The 25,130-nt window shown below is 53.6% G+C and overlaps 1 protein-coding gene across 4 annotated transcripts; it reads right to left on the bottom strand.

The window, feature by feature from the left end:
- Nucleotides 1–1,246: 1,246 nt before the first annotated feature.
- UBA1 (ubiquitin like modifier activating enzyme 1) lies at nt 1,247–24,830 on the bottom strand. Of its 4 annotated transcripts, XM_058713864.1 has the most exons (27): nt 20,745–20,964; nt 16,360–16,482; nt 16,094–16,210; nt 15,904–15,962; nt 15,635–15,803; nt 15,412–15,546; nt 14,296–14,402; nt 13,943–14,033; nt 13,703–13,835; nt 13,116–13,213; nt 12,888–13,034; nt 12,554–12,730; nt 12,330–12,434; nt 12,145–12,225; nt 11,637–11,792; nt 9,820–9,985; nt 9,488–9,684; nt 7,327–7,391; nt 6,908–7,103; nt 6,146–6,220; nt 5,837–6,026; nt 3,838–3,926; nt 3,464–3,556; nt 3,133–3,324; nt 1,899–2,000; nt 1,694–1,794; nt 1,247–1,566 (listed from the first exon to the last, which is right to left on the bottom strand). In XM_058713864.1, the coding sequence occupies exons 3-27, from the start codon at nt 16,208–16,210 to the stop codon at nt 1,431–1,433; spliced, it is 3,177 nt and encodes a 1,058-aa protein (XP_058569847.1). In that variant the 5' UTR covers nt 16,360–16,482; nt 20,745–20,964; the 3' UTR covers nt 1,247–1,430. The 4 variants fall into 4 exon arrangements, with proteins under 4 accessions (XP_058569847.1, XP_058569848.1, XP_058569849.1 ...); XM_058713865.1 differs by lacking the exons at nt 16,360–16,482; nt 20,745–20,964 and adding an exon at nt 24,691–24,830; XM_058713866.1 differs by lacking the exons at nt 16,360–16,482; nt 20,745–20,964 and adding an exon at nt 23,866–23,984.
- Between the last annotated feature and the right edge of the window lie 300 nt (nt 24,831–25,130).

The following is a 25,130-nucleotide window of genomic DNA, read 5'->3' as shown; positions in this document are numbered from 1 at the left end:
TAATGGAAAAAGTATCCCTGGTGAGAAAACCTCTCTGCTTGACCTAAAACAGGTAGCATCACCATTAAATAGATGCCACAGGTAAAGCAGTCAGTCCCTAATGTCCTGGAGGGAGATAAAAAGGAAGCATGGAAGGATGAGGTCACCCAAGAAGAGCAGGCCAAGAGTCACGAGACGGGGTGGACAAGGGCATACACTGTGCCTGGGGTCTGGAGCTGGCCCAGGAGGCAGCAGATGTCAGGACACTCTGTGAGGAGTGTCAGGTCCAGTTCAGGGATAGGTTGTGCTATTCCCAATACCCAGGGTTGAGTGAAGGAATGAGGGGTCTATTTCTAAGAGGGAGAGAGAAGCTGGCCTTCTGGTTGGGTGACGGAGAGGCGGGAGTGGCATCCTCACACACCAGGTGGCCAGTCTGCCTGTCCGACCAGTGCTTTCAATTGTCTACAGCGCTCAGCCATGAGCCACGGATGAGTGTGGGGAGCTTTGTGGTCCTGGTAGGGCCTGTGGTGAGCCTGCCATAACCAACAACCCACAGCTGGCTCTCTTCTGTAAGGTAGGAGGCCTCCCGACAAGCAGACCAGGCCCAAAGGAGAACAGAGTGGAATGGGAAAGGGGCTTTTCCTCCACAGATGTTCTAAGCCAACTATTTGCATGAAAACTGCAAAGTCTGCACAGTCACGGGCATTCCTCAGTCCAACAGAGTTGTTTAGGCCCTCGTGCAGCTGGGAAGTTCAACCAGGGCACCACAGGCATTCCTGGCACTGGGAACCATGATGGTAAAGACTTGTCCAGGGTCTTGGGGCTTTGAACCAGGTGGGAAGGGATCAGCCCCAAGGACATTAGCCACATTGACCAAGCCCTGGCCGACCAGTTGCAGTAACTTTCCTCTTCACAGAGGGGGAACAAGGTTAGAGAAGTCACAGGACTTGCTCCAACACTACTCTATACTACCTCTCAAAATCAACATGACAGGGAGTTAGGAGTTAGGAGTTAGGAGCTGGAGCAGATGAAATCTGAACCCCCGCTCAAATATAGTCACATGGACCTAGGTACCCACATTCTAATTTCTTCCTAAGCAGGGAGGGCAGGAGGAAGAGGTGGCAATTGCCACGTTTTCTCTGCCCAGGCAACTGGCAGCTGGGGGGGGGGGGGGGGGGGGGCGGGCGCTGAGCCCTTTGGGCTACCACCCGAACCAGACAGCTCCAGGAAGTCTCTTCCTTCCCTGGAACCAGCAGGGCATGCCACATCCGGGTTAATTCTTTATTAGGATTCAGGTTCCAAACAAGGTAGAAAGCAGCGGCAAGAGGGGTGCAGGTAGGGGGATGAAGAGGGAACACCAAGTGTGGCTAACTGGGCCACTGCCAGAGGCCAAATGGGAGCCCTGGGCTGGAGGGGGTGGGGCTGGGGCCAGTCTACGGGCATGGACAGGGTCAGCGGATGGCGTATCGGACGTAGGGGACCTCGACGTCCTCGCCGCTCTCGTCGTTGCAGCACAGCTCAAGCACCAGCGCCCGCACGTGGCGGCCCAGCTTTCGCTTCGACACGCGGCTCACGATCTCAGTCATCCTGGGCGCGGGGGGAGGGGCAGGTCAGAGAGGCAAAAGGCGAGGAGGGGGGGCAGGGAGGCAGAAGCAGAGGGTGGTGAACAGGGGTGGAATAGCTCCAAGTGGAGGCCCCCCGCCATCCAACTCACGGCTGATCCAACCGTTCCTTGAGCTTGGCGGCTGGCATGAAGAAGGAGTAGAGCATGGACACGCCCTGAGACAGCATGGTGATCTCCAACTTATGCTCTGTCTGGAGGAGGGAGAAGGGGACAGCAGTGTCATGGGGATTGACAGACCAGTGAGTCACCTGCAGCGCTGCCGGCAGGTCGGGGGAGAGTGCGGGAGGGACCTCACCTTAAAGTAGTCGAGGAACTGTTTGAGCGTCATCTCCTCCCCGTTAGGCTGCAGTCCTTGTACCTCAAAGCGATCCCACAACGTCCACTCCTGGTTATAGTACTGCGGGACAAGGAGTGGTCCCACGGGATGGGGGCCACCAAAGGGTCAGTCCTATCTTCGGCCTCCGCCCCACTCACCACCACTCATGCTAACACGCTAAGTCAGACTGCAAGCTTCTTTTGTCAAAAACGTGTGGCTTCCGTCAAACCCTGAGTTAAGCACGGAAACCCTTCGATGACCTATGACCCACATGGCCTAATCACTGGGATCCTGTTCTGTTCTCATCTTCTACCCCCTCAACCTCTCACTCCTGCTCTAACGACTTAGTCTTCCTCAACCGTGCCAGGCATGCTCCTACCTCAGAACCCTTGGAGACTGATCCCACTGCCTGGAATGCCCTCCCCGCAGGAGCCTGCCTGGTCTCCTCTCCTCCAAGTCTGGGCTCAAATGTCATCTGTCCAGCAAGGCCTTTCCTGACCATCTCACATTTAAAATCCCCAACCCATCCCCTTGTCACCTGGTACTCAAGTCCTCCTTACCCTGCCCTTTTTTGGGGGTTCTAAAACCACTTATCATGTCATTTATACACTCTATTTCACAATACAGTTTCTTGGCACCTATTCTGGCACACAGGTGCTCAATTAAACTTTGAAGTGAATTAATGAATGAAACATGTAAAAGGAATTAGAATAAGCACCCAATGGATGTTGGTTGCTCTTCTTGTGTCATTAATAACCTCCTTGGGTACAATTAAAATATCCCACTGGGGCACCTGGGTGGCTCAGTCCGTTAAGCGTCCGATTTCGGCTCAGGTCACGATCTCACAGCTCGTGAGTTCGAGCCCTGCATCAGACTCTATGCTGACAGCTTAGAGCCTGGAGCCTGCTTCAAATTCCATGTCTCCCTCTCTCTGCTCCTCCCCCACTCATGCTCTCTCTCTCCTTCAAAAATAAATAAAAACATTAAAAAAATTTTTTTAAAAAATCCCATCTTTTCTAAGGGCTTCCATTGGCAGATTCAGACCAGTACTTAGCACAAAATATGATAAGTGAATAAATGAATACGGGTGCACAAAAGAAGGTACACACTGACAGAAACTCTCACCTGGTGACAAGCTATGAAGCAAACTAAAGCCAGCTCTACAGAGAAACACCCCACTCACAAACCCACCTGCCCTGACGTAGGCCCTCACCTGGTGACGGGGTGCGGCAAGGGGTTCAGAGAAGCCAAAGAAGGGCAGGGCCAAGTTGAGGAAACCATTCTTGTAGGAGTCAAGTTGTCGGTGCCCCTGCACCACCTTATACAACTCCAGACACACAAGGCCAACCACAGCCGCCGTGGTCGTAGCAATGGCTGGGATGATCTTCCCTGCAATCAGCTTGCTCTGTGAGGCAGAAGGATCAAGAAAGGTGGTAGTCAAGGTAGAAGAAGCTCAGAGCCCACACACAGTGAATGGGATGTGGAGAACTCAAGTCTGGGAGGTTTAGGGGGGAGGCAGGAAATCAGGTCCAGACTCCCCTCACCTTGTGCCGGTCCGCAGGGGGAATGTCATAGTTCTCTGCCCGGAGGTTGGATGCAGCCACAATGAAATCCATATGGAAATTGCTGTCATCATCCTTTTACGATGGGGGGACGGAGAAGGGGAAGGGTGGGGAAATGATGAGAGGATCAGAGGAGAAAGAGGATTCCTGGACTTCAGGGACACAAGTATCCTCCACTGCAATTACCTGCTGGGCTCTCTCAGATCACAAACGCATGGCTAGGAACGTCTTTTCTTTCAGGGCCTGTGGCAGGCCCATGATCCAATCCCCATAAAGGCCTGGGGCTGCCTCCAGATCCCCACAGACCTGTTCTGTCTAGCCCATCCCCCTGCCTGCCCAGGGCCCCCACCCAGCACCTTCTCAAAGTCGATGGGGTACATCTTGAATCCAGGGAGCTTTTCTGGGCTGGGCAGTGTGGCCTTGAGCTCCTCTAGACGGCTGTCATCTGCAGGAAGAAAGGGATACCATCAGCCATTTAGATCCCAGGCCAGCGTCTGAGGGGGAAACAGGAGCCCAGGGTGGGGGGCAGGGGTGGCAAAATATGTTCAGGTAGAGAAAAGACGTGAAAAGGAAAACTATCCTGGGAGAGAGGAGGCGCAAGGGGAAGAGGTAGGGCAGGGCAAGAGAGCATAAACCTGAAGGAGACAGAAAGGGGAATGGGTATATCAAGAGGGAGATCTCCAGAGACACTAAGCAAGGCATCAGGAGGAAGTGGACGTGGACAGACCCAGATGGGAGAGCTATACGTCTTGGGGAGAATGTTACAAACGAAGTGGGGAGACATGGAGAAGACTATGGGGAGGGGACAGGGGGTGACAAAGATATACAGAGGGAATACTGGGGGGGAACATGCAGACATGGAGATAGAGAAAAGATATGGCAGAGGGGCAGAAGATATAAAAAGGGGAAAATTGGGGGCATTTGACAAGTAGGAAATTTTATGTATGTTGTATATTTCTTTTATTTTTTTTAATGTTTATTTATTTCTGAGACAGAGAGAGAAAGAGCATGAGTAGGGGAGGGGCAGAGAGAGAGAGAGGGAGACACAGAATCTAAAGCAGGCTCCAGGCTCTGAGCTGCCAGCACAGAGCCTGACGCGGGGCTTGAACTCATGGACTGTGAGATCATGACCTGAGCTGAAGTCGGTCGCTCAACCGACTGAGCCACCCAGGCGCCCCTGTATGTTGTATATTTCATACATGCCTTACATATTGCTTATATACACTTTACGTATACCATATGTACATTATACAGGTGTAATGTGCACTATTACATCTTGTGTCCACTTACACAACTATATGTACATACCTACATATGTGTATGAGGAGAAAAATGGAGCAAATACAGGGATAAGACGAAAGGAGATGTGGAAGAAAAGATGAGAATAAACATACAGAGAGGAATATGAGGGGGTAGATATGTGGGAAGGGAGATGGGGAGATGACAGGAGAAGGGAGATCTGTGGAGAAGAAGATGGGGTGGTGATGGTAAATGCGGGGGGGGGGGGGGGCGGGTCACAAAGCTATAGATGCAGTATCTATTCTATGGACAGGGACAAGGACAGGTACAGAAGGAAGGAGATAAATACATAGAAACCAGGGGTCAGCAAACTATAGCCCCTGAACCAAATTCAGCCTGCCACCTGTTGTATGTGTAAAATTTTCCTGGAAAACATCCACACTCATTCATTTACATGTTGTGTATGGCTGCTTTCGTGCTTCAACTGTGACAGGTGATTAGCCACAGACACTATGTGGCCTGTAAAGCCTAAGAGTTCTTATCTGGCCCCTCACCTGATATTCGGCATGAGCTGGAGGAAAAGAGATGGAGAGAGACAGGGAGTTGAGGGGAAGAGACATGGAGAGGGAGACGGTGGGTGGGGGGGGGAGTGCTGAGGGGGACGAAGAAAGATATATGGAGGGCAATATTAAGATGAAGACACAGAGGAACGCGGGGGGCAGGTATCAGGGAAAGAGACCATTGGTGGAGTTCATACCCCCCAGAGAAACATAAAAAAGAAACAGAAAAGCTTTTCTTTCCAAGGCAAATACACATGGAGCACGAGAAACAAACAGCTAGTTCTCTTAAAGGCAAAACATCGGGGAGGAGAAGGAAGGAGGGAGGGGGGGGGGGGGGAGAGAGAGAGAGAGAGAGAGAGAGAGAGAGAGAGAGAGAGAATTTGCCCAAATGAACTTCATCATTTCCAGAGGAAGGATCAAAGGAAGGTGTGGGGAAGCCTCAGGCCTGGGGTCGCAGAGCAGAACAGAGCCACGGGCTGAGGACCGGTGGGGAGGCTGGCCCAGGCCAGGCACAAGGTAGGTGGCGACTCCGGGCCGACTGGCCAAACACCCTTACCAACTGAGGCATTGGCGCTCTGCAGCTCCTGGTCAGAGACGTGGATCTTGACGCCAGACTTGGGGGTAAACTCGGGGACTTGCACAGACCGTAGGAGTGTGGCGACGGCAGCTCGGTCCTGAGAGCCTGTCAGCCCGTAGGTCTGGGCAAACAGGTTGGCGGCAGCCACCACATAGTCCAGATGCAGGGGCTGTGAGAAGGCAGGGCCCGGAAGGGTAAACCCATCAGCTCTCACCTGATGTGCCTCAGCCTCCTTCCCCCCCCCCACCCCCCCACCCGACCTGAGGAGACCCCAGGGAGGACACTTACATTGCTGACATCAAAGGTAAGCGGGTGTGGACAGCGCTTGGGCCCAGACCAGAATGGAGCTCCCGAGCTTGTGAGCTAGAGGAGTAAAGAGATTTTTGAGGGGCAAGACCTGAGAGGAGAGGCCTAACAGGCCTGCCTCCTCGCACTGGCCCCAGATGTGCCCTGACTCGCTGGGCACACATAGGGCGCTGGAGTCAGTCACGCAAGACCCCGACTGCAGGGTCCTGGAGGTGGAAGCTCCGATGCCAGGTTGAACCAGGGACCTCACTGAGGTGGGCGCTCACTTTGTGCAAGATACACAGCCATTTCCAGGCACCGTACTGACTTACTATTAGTAAGTACCAACGAATCGTCACAAAAACCCCCACGAGGTAAATTACTACCATGTCTACTTCACACAAGAGGAAACTGAGGTGCAGGGAGAACTCAGTGACTCCCCCAAGTGCAAATGGAGCTGGGATTCGAACCCATATGGATTCCCGTGCTCTCAACTACGAAACTTCTCCCCCATAATCGTATAGCCCTGGGAATCGAGTGTGACTCAGAATGCCACAGGTAAAGGAGACAGAAACGAAGTCTCTGGCTCAAAGGCAATGCGACGGGAGACACAGGTCAGACTTAATCATTCTTCTGAGATCCCCGTGCCTCGGGGCGCCTGCCACAGCTGGACTGGTGACTGGGAAGAGCACGTGGAGAGCCCACAGCAGGTTCCTATCTCAGGAAAACGCACTGCGCCAAACGGACCTGGCAAGCGGGCATTACCTGGTCGGGAGGGAAGTTATGCAGCAGCTGCCGGATGTTGTTAGAGTACTGGGTGTGCCAGTGGTGGCAGGCCCAGGTCACACAGTCGGCCCAGGTCTGTGGCCGCTGCAGCACCAGGCTGCGCTGCACGGCCTCCAGCACCTCCAGGGGTTGGGTGCCCGCCAGCCGCAGGGTCCGCTCCACAAACTTGGGGTCTCTATCAGGAATTGGAGGGGTCAAAGGGGCAGGATTACACAGCGGCCCCAGGAGTGGGCTCCAGGGCAACCCCACTTTCTCCACGGGAAGCTAGTCCTGACCCCCAGGATTCACGGATTCATTTGACAAGTGTGCCTGGTGCTGGGTGTTACTGGTGAGGAAAGCAGACGGGACGCCTTGGCTGGCAGGCAGGGGTGGCACGGGGGCGGCGTTTGGGTACTTACGTGAGGTACTGGTTGACGTTTTCTGCCGGCTGCTTGAAGAGGCCTTCAAACTCGTCCCGAGCCCACTGCAAGACAGACCAAATGGACTACATGGAGTGATGGTTGACAAATGGGTGTACGTCATTAGAAAGACCATCAGTTGAGGGGTTCCTGGGCGGCTCAGTCGGTTAAGCATCCAACTTCGGCTCAAGTCATGATCTTGCGGTCCGTGGGTTCGAGCCCCACGTTGGGCTCTGTGCTGACAGTTGGAGCCTGGAGCCTGCTCTGGATTCTGTGTCTCCCTCTCTCTCTCTGCCCCTCCCCCACTCACACTGTCTCTCCCTCTCTCCCTCTCTAAGATAAACATTAAGAAACAAGTTTTAAAAAGAAAGTGAATAAATCCAATCGGAAGAAACACAGCTGCTCTGGGAAAAGAGAAGCCCCCCACCACGGGTCCCCAACCTTCCACCCCCCCGCCACCACGGCCCCTCAATTTAAAAACCAATGAACTTGAACTGACCAGCGGCTATGCTAATGTTCGTGTGCAAACAAAGTCATTCTTAAGGATCTGTGTACCTTACTAGAGATACGTTACATCTTGATTAAAAACCAAAACAATTCGGTCATGTATTTTTCACAATTTAAAAAAAGAAAGAAAAAACCAAAACTTCAGACCCAAACCTAAACGGTCGCTATACAGGACCCAGGGGCTTGGCAGCAAACAAGACAGCCACTCAGCACGGTGAAAATTCCTAGGACAGTAAACGCACTCACTGGCGAGGGGGTTTGGAGGGTAAGACATCTAGGTTCAAACCCCAGCTCCACTACCTAGTATATGGTTTTGTGACTTCAGGAGCATATAGTAACACTTACCTTTACACCCTCCTTTCTAAAACAGATGCTGTAACATAATTCCTGTGTGGTGAGGTTGCAAAGAAAAAACGAGCAAGTGTGTATATACTGAGTTTCCTAAAACAGCACCAGATACACAGTAAACACTAAAGGCTTTACAACTGTGAAGCAGACACGCGGTCAGCCCCATTTCACAGAAGAGGAATCCGGCACAGAGAGGCGGAGTCCAAAGTCACACGTGGCTTAGTGAGCCCGAGGTGGGTGCTCAAATATGAACACACCCACTTGAACTATAGGTCAGAAGGGAAGGTGGCCGAGGAAACCAGTTTTTCTCTATTTCCCTATTCCTGGTCTCACCCCCACACCCCTAACTAAACATCCTGAATGGTTTGCTCTCAAAGACCACAGGGCCATTCTGATTGCACAACGGTTATCCTCGGGTTGCCCTTAGGCTCTGGTTTGTGGCCCCAGGGCCGGTCACCCAGGTGTGTTCACTTTGTCATAACTCAGCCTGGTGATAGGCTCACTGTGCCGTATTCTATTCGCACATGCATCACACAAACAGAATCATCCTGAGAAACTTGCTGTTAAAGCCACTCTGGGCTACAGCTGGGGACACCTGAATAGAGACTAAGCATTAGAGACAAATAACTGGAGGAGGCAGTAAGAAAATACTGTTAATTGTTCTGCGTGAAAGTGGGGTTTTGGCTGGATAGGAGTGGTCACTTGGGAGCGCTTTTGTCCCCCGAAGTTGGCAGGGGGGGGGGGGGCATGTGGCAATGTGTGCAGACATCCTGAGTTGTCGCAACTGCAAAAGGATGCTAGTGGCATCTAGTGAGCAGAAGCCAGGGATGCTGCCAAGCACTGGACAGTGCAGAGGATGTCCCCGCAACCCTCACAAAGAAATATCTGGCCCCACGTGTCAGTAATGCCAAGGCTGAGAGACCGTGTTATGCAGAACATACTAGAGGTATGAAGGAGTGAAGTGCTGTGCGGTCCGTGATAACAGTCCAGCCCAAACAAGGAAAAATACAGGAAACGAAGAAGAAAATGCACTTAAAAAAAGGGTGCTAACGTTAACAGTTACTATTACATCTAGGCAAGGAACGGTATTTGAGTATTCGTCATGCCACTCTCTGCAGTTCTCTACACGTTGAAAACTTTTCAAAATAAAAGAAAAAGAATGAATGAATCGCTCTAGAAACCCAGGCTGCTGGATGGGAAGTGAGGGAGGCCAGTGTAGAGAAAAAGCACATCTTGAGCTTAGGAGGCTTGGGACCCCTGAGGGGGCCCAGTGGCTGCTCCCTCCCCTCCCCACAAAGCTGATCACCTGCAGGGTGTGCTCAATGGCGTTGGGGAAGTTCTTCAGCGTGCAGATGGGGATGGACTTTTCAGGCGGATCCTGGCTAGAGCTGTAGGACTCTGTCAGGAAGGGGATCACCACCTGCACGTTCCCTTTGGTGCCCAGTGTGCCAGACTCCAGCAGCGGCTTACGGTAGTACACGCAACGGCGGTCCATGTACATGCCTATGGCGGGGGGGAGATGGGGAGACAACAGGAGTGCCAGGAAAGGAATGTCAACAGAGAACGGGAAGACAGGCCCCCCTGACACGCACACGCGCATGCCTTTGCCCTAACCACCTCACCCGCCTCCAAACTCACGGGCATCCACGTTGTCCAGGGCATTGGCCACACCATCCAGGTTTTGGAAAAAATCGTCGTCATAGATGCGCTCCGTGTCAGGGCCCACACGGTTCTGATGGCTCGTCACCCGGATGTGCGGATTCATCTGGCGTACAGCCGCAGCGGCCGTGTCAGACTTTAACTTCTAGGGGGCCGCAGGTGGGACGGGAAAACGGAGCTCAGTTAGTCACGCACTCATCCAACAAACCTCGATAGAGCTGTCTTCCTAAAAGTAGATTTATTTAACACCTGGGAAGAACCAGGCCCTGAGTTCAGAAAGCTCCCCGATTTAGAAGGAGACAGTCTGTGATAGTGCCACACGGCTAGGGCTGGAACAGAGATGGCAGGGGCTCAGTGGAAAGAGAAGCAGTTGGACAAATGCAGACTGGAGACAAGAGGCCAGGCATCTGTGTTTATGCCTACCCAATACCTACCGCTCTTTCAGGGAATGGCACCCAGGGCTGGGGCACATTCTCTCCAACGAAACAGGATCCTTTCAAATCCCGGGTCAGGTCATGTCCCTCCTCCACTGAGGGGAAAATGAATTGGCCCCCACTTCCTCTAGCTCATCTCCTACCCACCGCCACACCATCAAGATCCTGGCCTGGAACGCTCTTACCCAGAAAAAGGGGCCCTACTCCCTTCTACCCTCCAGGTCTGCAGAAACAAATTCTTCCTCAGCTGTTGTAATGCAAAACTGCCAACCCATCTCCTGGGCACGCCTGACTTCCCTTAGCTTACTTTGTTTCCTTTGCACGGCACTTACCAACATTAACTACAAACTGCACCACTTTGCTGTGTTGATTGCTTATGGCCTGTCCTCCCTCTCCAGAGCCTTTGTTTCCTTGGCGTATCCCAAGTGCAAGAGCAGCACCTACGCCCACGACTACCTAGTGACTAAGTCAATAAATGGAAGGGGAACAGATCCTGGGCAGGCAAACATGGCACTGTCCCTTACAGAAGGCTTCCCAGCTCGATCCCTGAACAGCCCGGGCTCCATCTGGCAGAAAAGTGTGAATGTAGCACAGATGTTCTCCTAAGGGAAGGCTTGCTGGCAAGGTTGGCCCTTGGTTGGCCGGTCTAGGAACCTGGATTTCAGGACGGTTCTCACCATTCCTTATCTGATTAGGGTGGCTCACTGTGCCTAGACTGCTTATGCAAACAGTGTGATGTGTGCCGAACTCCTGCTTTCCTTCTAGGAGGCTGGAATTTGGGTATGTGGCCAGCAGACGGTGCCTATGTGACCAGCCCATAGTACAAACCCTGGGTGCTGGGGCTCTAGTGAGCTTCCCTGGTTGGCAACATTTCACGTGTGTGGTCACAACTCGCTAGTGGGGGAAGTAAGGGTGTCCCGTGCGACTCCACTGGGAGAGGAGTCTCGGAAGCTTGTGTCTGGTCTCCCCTAGACTTCGCCCCGGGTGCCTTTTCCCTTTGCTGATTTTGCTCTGCATCCTTTTGCTGGAAGAAATCATAGCCGTGAAAATGGCCACAAGCTGTCCTGAGTCCTCCTAGTCCAGCATTGGACCCGGGTGTGGTTTGGGGGACCCCTACACACTGTCCCAACCAGCACTGATAAGAGATCAAGGAAAAAGAAAACATAAAAAATAAAAAAAGATGAAACACGGCAGATTCAATGGAAGGGTACTCGATAAATGCTGAACGAGAGACACAGAGAAGCTGAGAGAAAGAACTGAATGAAAAAGGTGGAAAGGCCTCCTTTCCAGAAAGAACGGAAGCAAAAGACAGGAGGAAGAGGGAGATGACAAAATCTCACCCCCTCTCCCCAGCCCACTCACCGTGACGTCCCAGGGCCGGAACAGAAACTGTCGGTTCAGATTTGACTTCTCGATAGTGTCCATGTCTGTGACCACAATCTCTCCACCTTCTCCACAGCCCAGCCCAATCATGGCGAAGTTTTTGAGCAGCTCACAGCCGATGGCTCCTGCACCCACCTAGGAGGCAGTCGAGGAAAGACAGGCTGGTTAGGGTGGCACAGGTGAGCGTGACACCACATATTACTCCTCACTCTCCCCAAAGACAGCAGGAGAGGTGAAGCGGGTCTAGGGGCCACATCCTCAAGTCTCAGGGCTAGAAAAAACAACCCATAGCCGTCTGAGGAAAGGCAGAGCCAGGGTGGGGGGAAACAGAAGGACACGCCAAGCTTTCCCTCGAGATAAAGAACATGGCAAAAGGCACGCGACAGAGGTACAAGAACTGCAAGACTCTCCCTTGAGAGGTGGGAGACTCTAGATAGCCGAAGGCCCGGGGAGGTGAAGATTCCAGATGTCTAAGGGGATTACTCACTAGAAAGTACTTCTGCTTGCCCAACTTCTCTTGCAGGTCTGAGCCAAACACGGCCACCTGCCCATCGTAACGGTTCTGGCGCTGAGGAACACGAAGGGACGAGGGCCGGGTCAGAGGGAGCCTCGCCAGAAATGCCCCCAATGATGTCTTCCCCATGGGCCCCCCCATGGGCCACACACACATACCGGGTGGCACTTGTCCTCCGTGAGGGCCTCTTTGTCCTCAGGGAGACACTCCAGGGCATCAAAGTACAACCACTGCATGATGGGCATAAACTTCCCTGAGCAGGCCTGGGGATTGGGGAGGGAAAGCGGTCAGTGGTTACTTGGGGACTGACACAGATGGACAATAAATGACGGGACTCAGGGAGGTGCCTGGCCTGCCCCTGCCCCTCTCTACCCATCCTGACCTTCATGACCTCCTGGGCAGCCAGGCCCCCAATGAAAGCGTTTATAGGCGCCAGATCCCCAGCAGCCACATATGCCAGCTTCCGGATGAGGTCCTCATCCAGGCTGTCCTGCTGCACTGCTCGCAGGGCTCGAGCATTCACGGCCCGCGCTAGGGTCACCAGCTCTGTTGCATCCTCCTGGTGAGGCAGAAGGAACCAAAAAGGCACCTGTCAGGCCACTGGTGGAAGAGGGATGGGGAGGGAGGAAGGGGAGGGGGAAGAATAGACCGGTAGAGGCACGGTGCGCCCTCAGTGCCGAGGTCATCTGCCCTGGTTGGCCCACTGAGTCACCCACCTCATTACGGGGCCGAGGGGGCCGGCCATGCTGAGCACAGAACTGGTGTAGGGCCTGGAAGCCAATGTGCAGCTGGGCAGGGCGGGAATACTTGGCGAAGTCCGTCATCACAAAGTCAGGCTCTGCCAGTGAGGCCAGCAAGGATTTCTGTGGGGGGCAGGGCATCATCAGAGCCTAGATATGCCCGGAACCACCCCCCACAGCCCACTCACTACCCCCCACACTCACAAAGCTGATCTTCTTAGGTACTTTGACCTGACTGACAATGCCTCCACGGATATAATCGGAGAAGTTGGAGGTGTCACAGATGCTAAAGGTGTAAGGACCTAGGTAGACGGGGAAACTGTCAGGCTACCCGCCCTCCCTAAAACCCACAACACCCCCAAGATAAGGGAAAATCCATCCCCGATCCAGCTCAGTCATCATGAGCCATCTCTCCACCCCGGATTCTACTTGGACGTTAGGAATTATCTCTCCTCTCCCCAAGACCCAGGCTCAGAGCCCACGAGAGCCTGTGTCCTTGGACCTAAGTCCATACTAGAAGACGTTTTCTGCTCCTTGTCCAAATCTGCTCAGACACGAGTGGATCCTCTGATCTGCTCTGTTCAAACACCAGAGAACTTCTCCCCCTCCACACAGATACTAGGGACCTATTCTAGGAACAGCTCAAACATGAGATAGCGCCTCTACCCCATGCCCACCAGCAGGGGACTCTGTCTCCGGTTTACCTCAGACACCCAGGATGGGTCTCCCCTCACTCAGAGCCCAGGGACATATCTCCTATCTTCCCTGATTCCTCCAAGGCCCTAGCTCACCCAAGACTTTGATCTCCATGGGCTGACTTCCGTTGAGTTCAACCATGCCCTGTACTTCTGAAAAGGAGACAAAGTCGCCACTCTCAAATCCATGCCGGGCCTCATCCAGGCAGGTGACCACACCGGGACTGTCCTGGTTAAAGGCAGAGTGAGCCTCAGAGGCAGGGTCAGGGTACCAGGAGCAGACGGAAGGCCTGCTGCTGCCCACCTGCCTGCCAGGGCCCCCGAGGCTGATCTCACCTTGGTGACCATAGAAACCATAGCGCTGAGTGGCTGCTCCCCGTTGGAATCTGTGAGGATCATTTCCTCTCCAAAGTCACAGAAGAGCTGCCTGTAGAGGGAGGCAACAGGGCTAATGCTCGAGAGTCCCATGTTCACGGGGACCCGTGTGTCCCTCAAGGTGCAGCGAATACTTGCTGAGCAAATTCAGCCCATCGCTGCTGGGAATTGCACAGTGCCCATGCCATGTGGGGACAGTTGGACACACAGAATCCAAAACCTGGGCGGCTGAGCGGGGTGCTGAGGGCAGTGAGAGCTTGGGGGTCTTGACCTGGACCTGGCAGGGATCGGGGGACAAGGCCGGGGGCACTCACCCGAATAGGCCCCGCGTGTCTGCCACCACCAGCTTGATGCCACGGCTGTGACAGAACTCACCCACCCGCAGCTGGTCCTCCAGGGGGGTGTTGGTGAGGACCACCACCTGTAGAGAGGTGGAAGCTCAGGGAAAGGGCCCAGGACTGGGGCAGAGAAGAGAGAATAATGGAGGAAGGCTGGTGCCGGGGTGGGGGGGGGTGGCGGCTCAGAGAGAAGGATCCTTAAAGCTCTGCCTGTTCAACTGCCTTTCACAAAGTATCTACGATGTAGCAGACGCAGCCAGGGTGAGACCCAGAGAAGAGAAATGCCAATCCTTACGGCAGGGCGGGCAAGGTAGCAGGCAAGGTGATGAGGCGGCCAGGAGGACGGAGTGCGGAGAACAGCTGACTCATTTACACACCAACGCCTGCTGCTGCCTGCCCACAACCCTACCTTGGCCCGGGAGACACAGCAGTAAAACTCCCTCCGCAGCCAAAGTCTGAGCTCACTCCTACCACACCCACGTGCTCCCAGTTTTCGAGACAATGCCCGCTCAGCCGTGTTCCTTGGGACTTTGCTTTCTGCCCGAAAGCCCGCCCGCCCTTCCCCGCCAGGGCGAGCTCCTACGACCGCCTCAGGCTCAGCGGCAGTGCCCTGGCCCACGGGGACACCCAGGGCACAAATTTCCACTTCCATAGCTCCTCTTTCTGGCTCAGAGTTTTTATTTAACGAATAACCAGATGGCCTTTATCATGTGCCAGCTGCTATTCTAAGCCCTTAGCCCTCACAAAAACTCTACGAAGTAGGTACTACTATCGGTCCCAGGTCCACAAATGAGAAAAAGTAAAGCCGAGATGAAGTGACCTGCTTGAGGCCACACTAGTAGACTAGAGGCTCGTACCACAGCAGCATGGCGCCGGCCCGTGCTCACAACCATTACGCCACAGGTCTTGCCCATTCACACGCCCCGCTCCCCAAAAAGGCAGGCCCAGGGTCCAAATCCCACCTGCATCCCCAGCATGAAACCTGGCACACAGCCCAGCCCACTTAATAGAGAACTATCGAACAAAGCAGAGATGTACTCTGAGAAAACTGGGAGGCTGGGTAGCACCCCCTGCACCCCCAGCCCCAGGTACCTGAAAGCCACTAAGGAAGTCCTCGACCAGGGGCCCGGTATAGGCACTGACAGGCACATAGCTGTTGAGCTCGGCGAGGCGGGGCTGTGAGACTTCAGCCCGGTTTTTCCCGATGTCCTCTTCCCGCAGGTAGAACTGCAAAAGGGAGCCAGGGAAGGAGGGAGTGGCGGCGGAGCCCGGGGGACCGGCACGTCAGCAGGGAAGAAGGGCCAGGGAGAGATACCTGGGAGGAGAGGTCAGCCCACTGGGCGGTGCCCTGGTCATGTAGGGTGACAGCCTTAACCCCACCAAGGATGATGTTCTTGGCGATCTCCACACCTAGGCCCCGCAGGCCTGATACCAGGACGCTCGATGTCTGGAGCCGCTTCATTGCCTCATGGCCCAACACATACCTGCCAGGTCAGGGGGTAATTCCAGGTCAAGGCCTGGTCCTCCTGACCCTATCCTCCCGGCGCCCCTCCCACCGCTCGGCCAAACCTAGGCCCCACTTACAGCTGCCGGGAGTAAAGGCCCTCATCTATGTCTGCTTCACTGCCGTTCTTTGCCATTCCCTAGGGACAGAGAAGAACAGGTTGGGGGAGAAATGGAGGAGGGCGTGGACAGATGCACAGTGATACAGAAGGCTCTCCCACCCACCACCGCCACCACCCTGCCTGCCAGGGTCCAGGGAGAAGACACTTACGTTGGTTGGCACCGAGGGCACTTCGGATAATACGGAGTGGGCAGGGGAACAGTTAGAACCCGGCTTTGGATCAGGCCCGGACACGCGACGTTTCTTGGACAGCGGCGAGCTGGACATCTGGAAGGGAAAAGGAGGGTCAGAGGTGAGCCTGGGGCACATGGGCGTTTCAGTTGGTTAGCGGTGACTGTGGGGGAAGGGAAGACTTAAGGGCTAGTGTCTCCATTTTACAGAAGAGGAGGCGGGTACAGAGAGGTGAGGTGACTTGCCCAGGGTCACACAGCTGTCAGAGCTAAGATCTGAACCCAGGTGGTCTGGCTTGCAATCCATGTTGCTGACCACTAGGCCATTCGCCTTTCTCCCCAGCCCAGCATGAGGGAGAGACTCCAGTCCTGCAGGGTGAGAGGAGTGACAACAAGAATGTCCTTGTGGGAAAGTCAGAGGAGGGTGTAGGCTCAGGTCAGACCCTGCCGCTCCTTGACAGGCATCATTTAACCCCTGTGGGCTCAGGTCCCTCACCTGTGCGACAGGGCTGACAATGCAACTTACCTATCCCACGGAGTTGCTGAAGTGATGAAATAGAGCCCAGACCATAGAGCCCGGCACAGAGCGGGCACACAACAACAAGCAGCTGTTCTCCTCACCCTTAACCCCGGCGACAGGGGCGCATGAGGGAAACATGGCTTAGACTTCCATCAGGGGAACGTGATGGCAGGAGACAACTTGCCGAAAACCCAGTCCCCCCAGAAGGGCTCGGGAGGCAGAGTTTTACAAAGCCCACTCCACCCCTCCCCCCAGCTCCGGGAGGCGAAAGGCCCAGGCCAACAAAAGAGGTCACGGTGAGAGATAAAACACATACTTCCCAAGCCCTGTCTGCATACAGAGCCCCTTACACAGGTGGACAATTACAGTGTATGAATATTTATTAGAGATCTTCTTTGCGCCAGATGTCGCACTGAGCACTTCATCAGCCTTGCCTCACTTTGTCCTTAGGGCACCCCCATAGGGTTTGGGCTACTATTGGCGACATCTCTCAACTAACAGAGGAGGAAAAAAAACTCACTCGGGGACATCTGGCGACCTGACTGAGGTTCCCACAAACACAGTGGCCAAGCGGGGCCCAGAACAGATCTGCTGACCCTGAAGTCCAGGCGGCCGCCCGGTGTTCTCATATTTCATCCCCTCAATGGTCCTGACCCTGCAAGGCAGGGTTGAGTGTCCTTGCCAGACAAATGAGAAAACCTGAGCTCACGAGGTCAAATTAACTTGCCAAGCATCACACACCAGGTCTCAGAGACAGAACAATACAGCCTGCTGTGGGAGTGAAAGCTGCATGTGGCTGGATCCAGATGCTGGAGACAACAGGACCCTGAATCATTTCCCCTCACCCCACAGTGTTCTTCTAAGCCCCTGTTCTCCTCCAATGAGCCATTTCTGCCTCCCCCCACCATCACACCGAGCACCCCCACTGTACCTAAGATTTCATCTTGGCACCTGTCATACTCTGACACTAAGCAAGTGGACAGGAGCTCCCTACCATCTACCAGAAGCTTACCGCCTGTCAATCACAGGGCTTTGTCTAATCCTAACAATGCCCACGAACCAGATAACCTCATTCCCACATCACACATAAGAAAACAAAGGCTCAGAGAACTCCAATCACTTGCCCACAGTCAGGCAACTGGTGCAGGCCTGTTTGCCAAACGCCCCCTAGAAGAAGAGAGTCAGGACCAAGCTCAGGGCCCAGCCCACAGGGCTAAGGGATGAGCCGTAAGGGAGGAGGACCCAGAAGGCAGGAGGCTGGCTAGGGCCCTGGAGCCAACCAACCTAATTACTTGGAATGCAAAGCACCAACCTAGACAAGAAAAAGTTGGTGAATTAGTATGCAAAGTAAACCATATTTTTCCATTTACGGACTCTCTGACCTGGGGAAGGGATCTCATTTACTCTGAGCCCCAATTTCTTCAAAAGTAGGGACAAATGGGACTGTCCTCAAGGGGCTGCTGAGAAGGTTAAAAATGTCTACTCCTGTGGTCAGAACTCAGCAACTTGAAGACATAACTAAGCTCCTCCCTGGGCACCTGCAGTGGCCTCCATTACTTAGTTATCTCCTTGCCTTGTCACCCATTTCCTTGTCTGGGACACACCATCTCCCTTGCTTCCTAAATCTGAGAGAAGATCCAGAACCAGAGAGATCTTTAATACGTGCACTTTTTACCTCTGGATTCCTGTTGTCGCCAGCAAGGGTCTAATCAGGCTTTGGGTGATTGTTCCAGAGAGGATGTCCATTGCTAAGACTTGGAACAGCCCAGTGCTAAGACTTGGAACAGACCAGTGTCAAGGCAAGCAGAAGGATTCTGGGGCAGAAACCCCAGAGAGGAGTTAAAGATTCCCCACCCCCAGTACAAAATTGATACCTTTTCTCCCTCAACATATGCTCAGGCCCCAGTTAGGACGCATGTACTATCCATTGTTCAGCAAAGCTGAACTGGGGCTTAGAGAGTTTCAGAACTTGCCTGAAGTCTCCAAACTGGTGATTTTGAAGCCTGAGCATTCTCTACCACCCAAACCAGAGAAGAAGGTTTGAGGTAGGAGTCCTGGAGCAGGTTTGAGAGGGGGCAGGCACAGGGTCAGGTTATCAGGATGGGGAAGCTAGGGCACAGGATGCTGGGGCCTGTCAAGCCTCCTGGGAGGGATTAACTGAGAAGTCCCTGGGAACATAAAAGAAAGGAGTCAAGAGGTGGTTGTCTGAGCCCATAGAGGCTCAGAGGGAGATGGGATAGGGGATTAGAAGCCCTAGGGGGCAGGCAGAGCAGAGCCAGGCCAGGCCATTAAGACTCATATCTGGGTCTTTGGAAAGGATCTTTCAGAGAAGGACCAGGAAATTACACTAGAGGTCCCCAGAGGCTGCAAGGAGGCGGGCAGTAGCCAGGTCCCCTGGAAGTGGCACAGGGAATGGGTGAGGGATTCTGTGGCCCAAGGAGGCTGTAGGAAGATGCTGGGGTCTGGGGGGAGGTGTGCTCTTCATCAGGAGGATGCTGGGGACCTAGAGGTCTCATCGGGCAGATGCTGGTGGCACAGAAAAATCTTTGACCAAAAATAACAGGGACTTGTAGGGAGAGAGATCTCTGACATCAACATCAAAGTCCCAGGAGGCTACGGAGGTGAATGTAAGTCCTCAGGTAGGGTTGGGGAGGGATTTCTAATGGAGCACAAAGGCTTGGTCTTATCTCTGATTGATACATGCTAAGTACAGCAACTGCTCTGACAGCAAGGAGAGGGGAAGCTGAGCCCAGACAGGGCTGGCCCTAAAAAGTTCAGTAAGCAGATACTGACTAGGTCTCCAAGCAGGGTTGGGTTTCTCTGACCAATTATGTGGAATCCCATGGAGGCTCTGCGAATAGATGCCGAGAAGGGGGTTTTCTACTCTGACTGAGGACAGACAACTGGGCCTGTTGGGGAAAGGGACATCTGACAACGATGTTGGGGTCCTATGAACCTGAAAACAGAAGCCGGGACCTCTGACTGATGCTGGGAATCTTCAAAGACTCTGAGGGCAGATCCTGAGGCTTGATGTGAGGTTAAGGGAGCTGTGAGAGAAGCTGGAACCCTGGTTGGCTTTTGAAGGCAGAGGTTGAGTGAAGGGTGGGGTTTGAGAGGAGTCTGATGGACCGGCCAGGAGGCAATAGGGTCTGCCAAGGCAGGTGGATCTGTGATGGACAAATTATGTGTCCAAACAGTTCTGCCCTGGCTTCTGGTCCTCTGGGAGGCTCTGAGGGAACATCCTGGGAGTTAGGAACCTATGATCAGGGATATGCCAAGACCCGCAAGAGGCAGTCTCTAAAAAGAATACTGAGCATGAATAAGAAAGCATTCTCTTAAAGTACAGAAAGTCTCTAAAGGCAGATACTAGGAATCAGAGGAGCCTCTAAAGGTAAATGTTGAGAACCTCGGATTAGAAATGCTGGGCTTTCTGATGGAAGACGTTAGGGCCAGGTTGGGGTTGAAGTCGTGAATGGGTCTCTGACATGGAGGCCAGGCCCAAATCGTCTTTCACAGGGTCTAGTCTCCCTGGAAGCTCTGAGGGCAGATAATGCGTGTGTGAGTTGGGGGAGGGGGGGGTGGCCTGAAGGAAGATGCTAGGGAAGATTTTCAGAAATGAAGGCCATTCCCGGCGGTCTAGCCCCTCTTAGAAGGTGCAAGAGCAAATACTGAGAAACTAGAAGTGTCTGAAAGAAGATTCTGGGGTAGGTCTTTAATGGCTTGCATTGTGCGGGGGGGCTTCGACCAGGAATGTCAATCCCGAAAGTCTCTATTGGTTACTGGGGGGCGTTCTGATCTGCGATACAAGGTTCGGGACAGGGTCCCGGACCCTGACTAAGGATTTTGAGCCTGAGTCTCCAAAAGCAGATCCTGGGGGCGGGGGGGTCCTGACCCCAAGGTCAGATTTCAGAGCCCGAGGGACTGGGCTGGTCCAGGATGGGAAATGTGGACCCCGCCCCAAGATCTGTTCCCCCCCCCCCCCACAGATCCCTAGCATCCGAATCACCACCGCCAATCCCGACACCAGCCTGGCCCAGCGCCGACCCAGGCCCCTCCAATGCCTCCCGAAACCCCTGCCCCGACCAAGGCGCTGAGAAAGGCCGTTTGTTACCAATGCCGGTTCCCCGGGTCGCGCCGCCGCCAACTCCTCTAGGAGCCGAAGCCAAGCCCGGCCGCCACCCTCCTCCTCCTTCTCCTCCTCCTCCTCCTCCTCCTCCTCCTCCCCGCCGCCTGGGCCGCCTAGAATCGCCTCTGCCTGGGCCGCCTTCTCCTCCCCCGGCCGTAGTGGTTGCGCTCGCCCCGGCCACCTCCTTCACCTCTGCCGCCGACACAAGATGGCGGCTGCGGAGTCTGAGGCCGGAACAAAACCTTGAGCCCCACCCCCCAGGAACCCGGATGCAGGCAGGCCGCGCCCATTTCATGAATCATGTATGGCGGTCCTTGACTCATTCGAAGAGGAAGAGCTCCACCTGGTGGTGAAGATGGCAGTAACTGGGAAAACAGGTAAAACAACATAAAGGCTACGCCCCATGGAACTGTGAATAATGAATACATTGTTGCAGCCAGGAGGCTAAGGAAAAGAAGGACCTCAAGGCCACACTTCCCAATCATGAATTATGCATGAGGCCTGGTGACTGGTGGACTAACACCCGGCAACCAGAAAGCCAATGTTAAACATGGAAGCCACGCCCCGTCGCTCATGAATAGTTAATGACCCTACAGCAGCCCGGAAGCCAAGGAGACCAAGGCTACATCTTTCATGAATAATGCATGAGGCCCGGTGGGCTGGAACAAAAGGTACCGGTCCGCCTATTGCTGCATCTAATACCCCGTAAGCACAAGTAAGGAAGTAGGCCTACCAAAGGGAAAACACACTCCCCCCCGCCCCCCGCCCCGGCTCATGAATAATGAATGATGATGCTGCAGCAGCTCAACCTGGAAACTCAGAGGGGTCAAGAAAGACCCCACCTAGTTACTTATGAATTATGTATGAGGCTGGATGAACGGAAACACTCAAGACAGCCCTGCCCAGCTAGTAGGGATTGTGGTACTCCAGCCAAGGCAACACAGCCACACCTTCCTGTTCATGAATAATGAAAGATGATGCTGCACAACCAAAGGGGAAACCCAGGGGAAGTGCAGCTGCCTCCTCCCCACCCCTGACTTAACTGAACAGGAACCAGGGCTGCCTTAGTCCAACCAAATCTAGACTCATTATATGCCTTTGGCAGGTGCATCAGCTGCCACAACTGTAACATGGGGATAGTAACAGAACCCATCTACCTCATAAAGGCAAAATGTGCTATTAGGGAAATGAGAGAATATGGATTACGGTGTGAGCTCGGAGCAGCACTGACACAGGGCACTATTAAATTTAAGTATTATACATTAACATAAAAGAACTATGTAAATATATACCTCTATGAATATAAAATTAGTAAAAAAATAAATAAATAAATAAAATAACATAAATTAGTTATGGGTAAAAAAAAAAAATTAGTTATGGGTGACAGTATACCCAGTTGCGAGAGAAACTTCCAACGTGGGGCATTATTTAAAAAACAATGCCTTGGGGCCCCTGGCTGGCTCAGTCGGCGGAGTGCACGACTCTGGATCTCGGGGTTGTGAGTTCGAGCCCCACGTTGGGTGTAGAGATTACACAAAAATAAAAATTTTTTAAAATAATAAAAAATTGGGGCGCCTGGGTGGCTCAGTCGGTTGAGCGTCCGACTTCAGCTCAGGTCATGATCTGACAGCTTGTGAGTTCAAGCCCCGCGTCAGGCTCTGTGCTGACAGCTTGGAGCCTGGAGCCTGCTTCAGATTCTGTGCCTCCCTCTCTCTCTGCCCCAACCCACTCGCATTCTGTCTCTGTCTCTCTCAAAAATAAATAAACATTAAAAAAAAATTTTAATTAAAAAAAAACCACAAAAAACAATGCCTTGAGACAACCGTCCAGAAGGACACTGGAAAACAGAATGCTAAAGCCACCACAATGTCCACTGAATAGGTAGGATAGAGTAACAGGTCACCAGAGATACAACTGTCGGATACACAATAAGCACCTGAGAGACATTTCTCTCAAATAATAACAGATCACATTAACAGGCGGCATATTATGGTGATGGGTCCTTTCCATGCATTGTGTCACTGGTCTCAGGAATGCAGAGCAGGAAATTGGTTCCTTCCTGGCCTTCAGGTCTTAGCTCGAAGGTGACCTCCTTAGAGAGCTCTTGAACCCTCACAAAAATCATTTCTACCCACCGATGACTAGCTGTGTGACCTGGGGCCAGACACTTCACTTCTCTGGGCTACTGTTTCCTGCCCCCCCCCCCCCCCGCCATAAAATGAGAACAATAGTAACCTACCTTGAGATGGAGTTTAAATGAGTAAATAGAAAGGGCTTAGAACAGTGCCTGGCACAAAATGCTGTGTGACCAACATTATTAGTAGTACCTGCCACTAAACTGGTGGTGGTGGGGACACATTATGGCATCTGATTAAGACTACAGACTCTTGGGCGCCTGGGTGGCGCAGTCGGTTAAGCGTCCGACTTCAGCCAGGTCACGATCTCGCGGTCCGTGAGTTCGAGCCCCGCGTCAGGCTCTGGGCTGATGGCTCGGAGCCTGGAGCCTGTTTCCGATTCTGTGTCTCCCTCTCTCTCTGCCCCTCCCCCGTTCATGCTCTGTCTCTCTCTGTCCCAAAAATAAATATAAAACGTTGAAAAAAAAAAAAAAGACTACAGACTCTGGAACTAGATTAACTGGGTTTGAATCCTGGCTTAGCCACTCACTGACTGTAAGTAACTTTAGGCAAATTAGCCTCCCGGTGTCCCAGTTTCCTCATCTATAAAATGGGATAATAATAACCTACCTCCTAGGATTGTTGTGGGGATTAAATGGGCTAATAAAGTGTGAAATGACCTGACCATCATCATGCCCATACCCATTTTCAGGCTCACAGAAAGATTTGCCAAAGACCACACAGCTGACAAGGATGGATGAGATTGGAGTCTAGAGCCTTTGTTGATAATCTGGAATTACTGAGCTATGAGGAATGAACAATGCAGGAGGCCTCGTCCCTTTGCTTAGATTTAAGGCTTAAATCTGGAACCCGTAAAGGGAAAGCTAACAGCCGGTCATGCAGATGAGACCGTAAGAGCTACGCCCCTCATGAATTATGCGCAACGCCCCTAGAAAAGCCACGGAAAACGCGGGGGGGGGGGCGCTACTCACCTTTACGATTAATCAATGAGTTCTAGTTTGCCCGGCAGACGGCAGAACGCCCCTTCAGCACACCCCTCCAGCACGCTGATCCGCCCTCTCGTGAATAATTCACAAGCCGATACTTCCCGCGGACCAGGTGCGAAGGAGGCAAAAATAGGCTTCCTCAACAGCCCCACCTCCTCATGAATAATGAAAAAAGCCGCGGCCAACGAAGGCCCGGCAGCACGCTGTCCCCTCGGGAAGAGCCTGGCACACTGGGTTCCAGTGTCCCTTCCACAGCCTGGGCTGGGGGCTCCTCTCCTTAAAAGCATATGGACCGCGACGTGTCCACTCTCCTCGCCCCGAGTACCCAAGCGCGGGGGGACCTCATCATACAGCCTGAGGTCACAAAGGCCACAGATACATCCACAATGCCACGTCGGTCCCGAACGTTCTCACTGTCACCAAGACCTTTCCTGAAACAAGCTCTCCCCAAATTCCGCCCTGACTTTGGGATGCTCAAACTTCGCCTCTCTCTTTGGGGAGCACCCCGAAACCCTGCCCCATGGACAGAGTACTAACACACGGACCTTAAGGTCTCCTCAAACAGCCCCGTAAAGCCTGTCTCCGAGGGGTATAAAAACCCTGCCTCCCGGTGATACTCCCAAAAACAGACTCAAAAATCCCACCCGGGCGTCCCCAAACGCCACTTCCTAAAGGACCCCTCGAAAACAGCCACCCCTAAGCGCCACCCCGGGCCCAGAGCCTCCCAATGTGCCCATTAGGGGATCCCCCCAGTAGAGCCCCCTCCCCCAAATGCTGTCCAGGGTTTGGGGGCACCGTGCTCCAGCTCACCCCCTGCGCCGGGCGGAAGCCTCGCCTTCCTGCTGGAGATGAGCCGAAGCCACGGGGCAACGGAAGAGCAAACCACCTCCGTCGTACAAGAGCCAGAGTTTGCGCGGAGCTCGGAAGCGCGGGGCCTTGGAGGGCGCCCGGTTTGGGACGTACCACAGATGCTTAGCAAGAGGGAAGCTGGCCCCTGCTCCCGCGCCGTCGGCGCCCGTGTCAGACCCAGACACCCCTACGGGTTGTGGTACTTCCTAAACGCGCGAGGCATGCTGGGGGTGGTAGTCCTGTCTGGCCAGTGCCTGGTGCACGTGGTGGGCTACAGCTCCCAGAGTATGGGAAAATGTAAACCTGGGCTGTGGAATTGCAGGAGCTATAGGCTCCGGGGGATAGGAAGGGGGAGTGGAATATGGGGTGCCTCCAGATGGAAAGGCACACCCATCCTGCAG

This window comes from Neofelis nebulosa, chromosome X, assembly GCF_028018385.1.
Source record: "Neofelis nebulosa isolate mNeoNeb1 chromosome X, mNeoNeb1.pri, whole genome shotgun sequence".
Lineage (NCBI taxonomy): Eukaryota > Metazoa > Chordata > Mammalia > Carnivora > Felidae > Neofelis > Neofelis nebulosa.
Note: the sequence above shows the minus strand (reverse complement) of the source record. Positions and strands in the feature narration are given on the sequence as shown.

Excerpts from the sequence above, each read along its gene's own strand:
- UBA1 (XM_058713865.1), bottom strand. The coding sequence starts at position 16,210 with ATGTCCAGCTCGCCGCTGTCCAAGAAACGTCGCGTGTCCGGGCCTGAT. Across the intron at positions 6,027-6,145 it reads TTACCTTTGATGTCAGCAAT|CCCCTGCATCTGGACTATGT; the intron begins GTAAGTGTCCTC and ends GCCTTCTCACAG. Across the intron at positions 2,001-3,132 it reads TTGCCGCACCCCGTCACCAG|TACTATAACCAGGAGTGGAC; the intron begins GTGAGGGCCTAC and ends CTTGTCCCGCAG.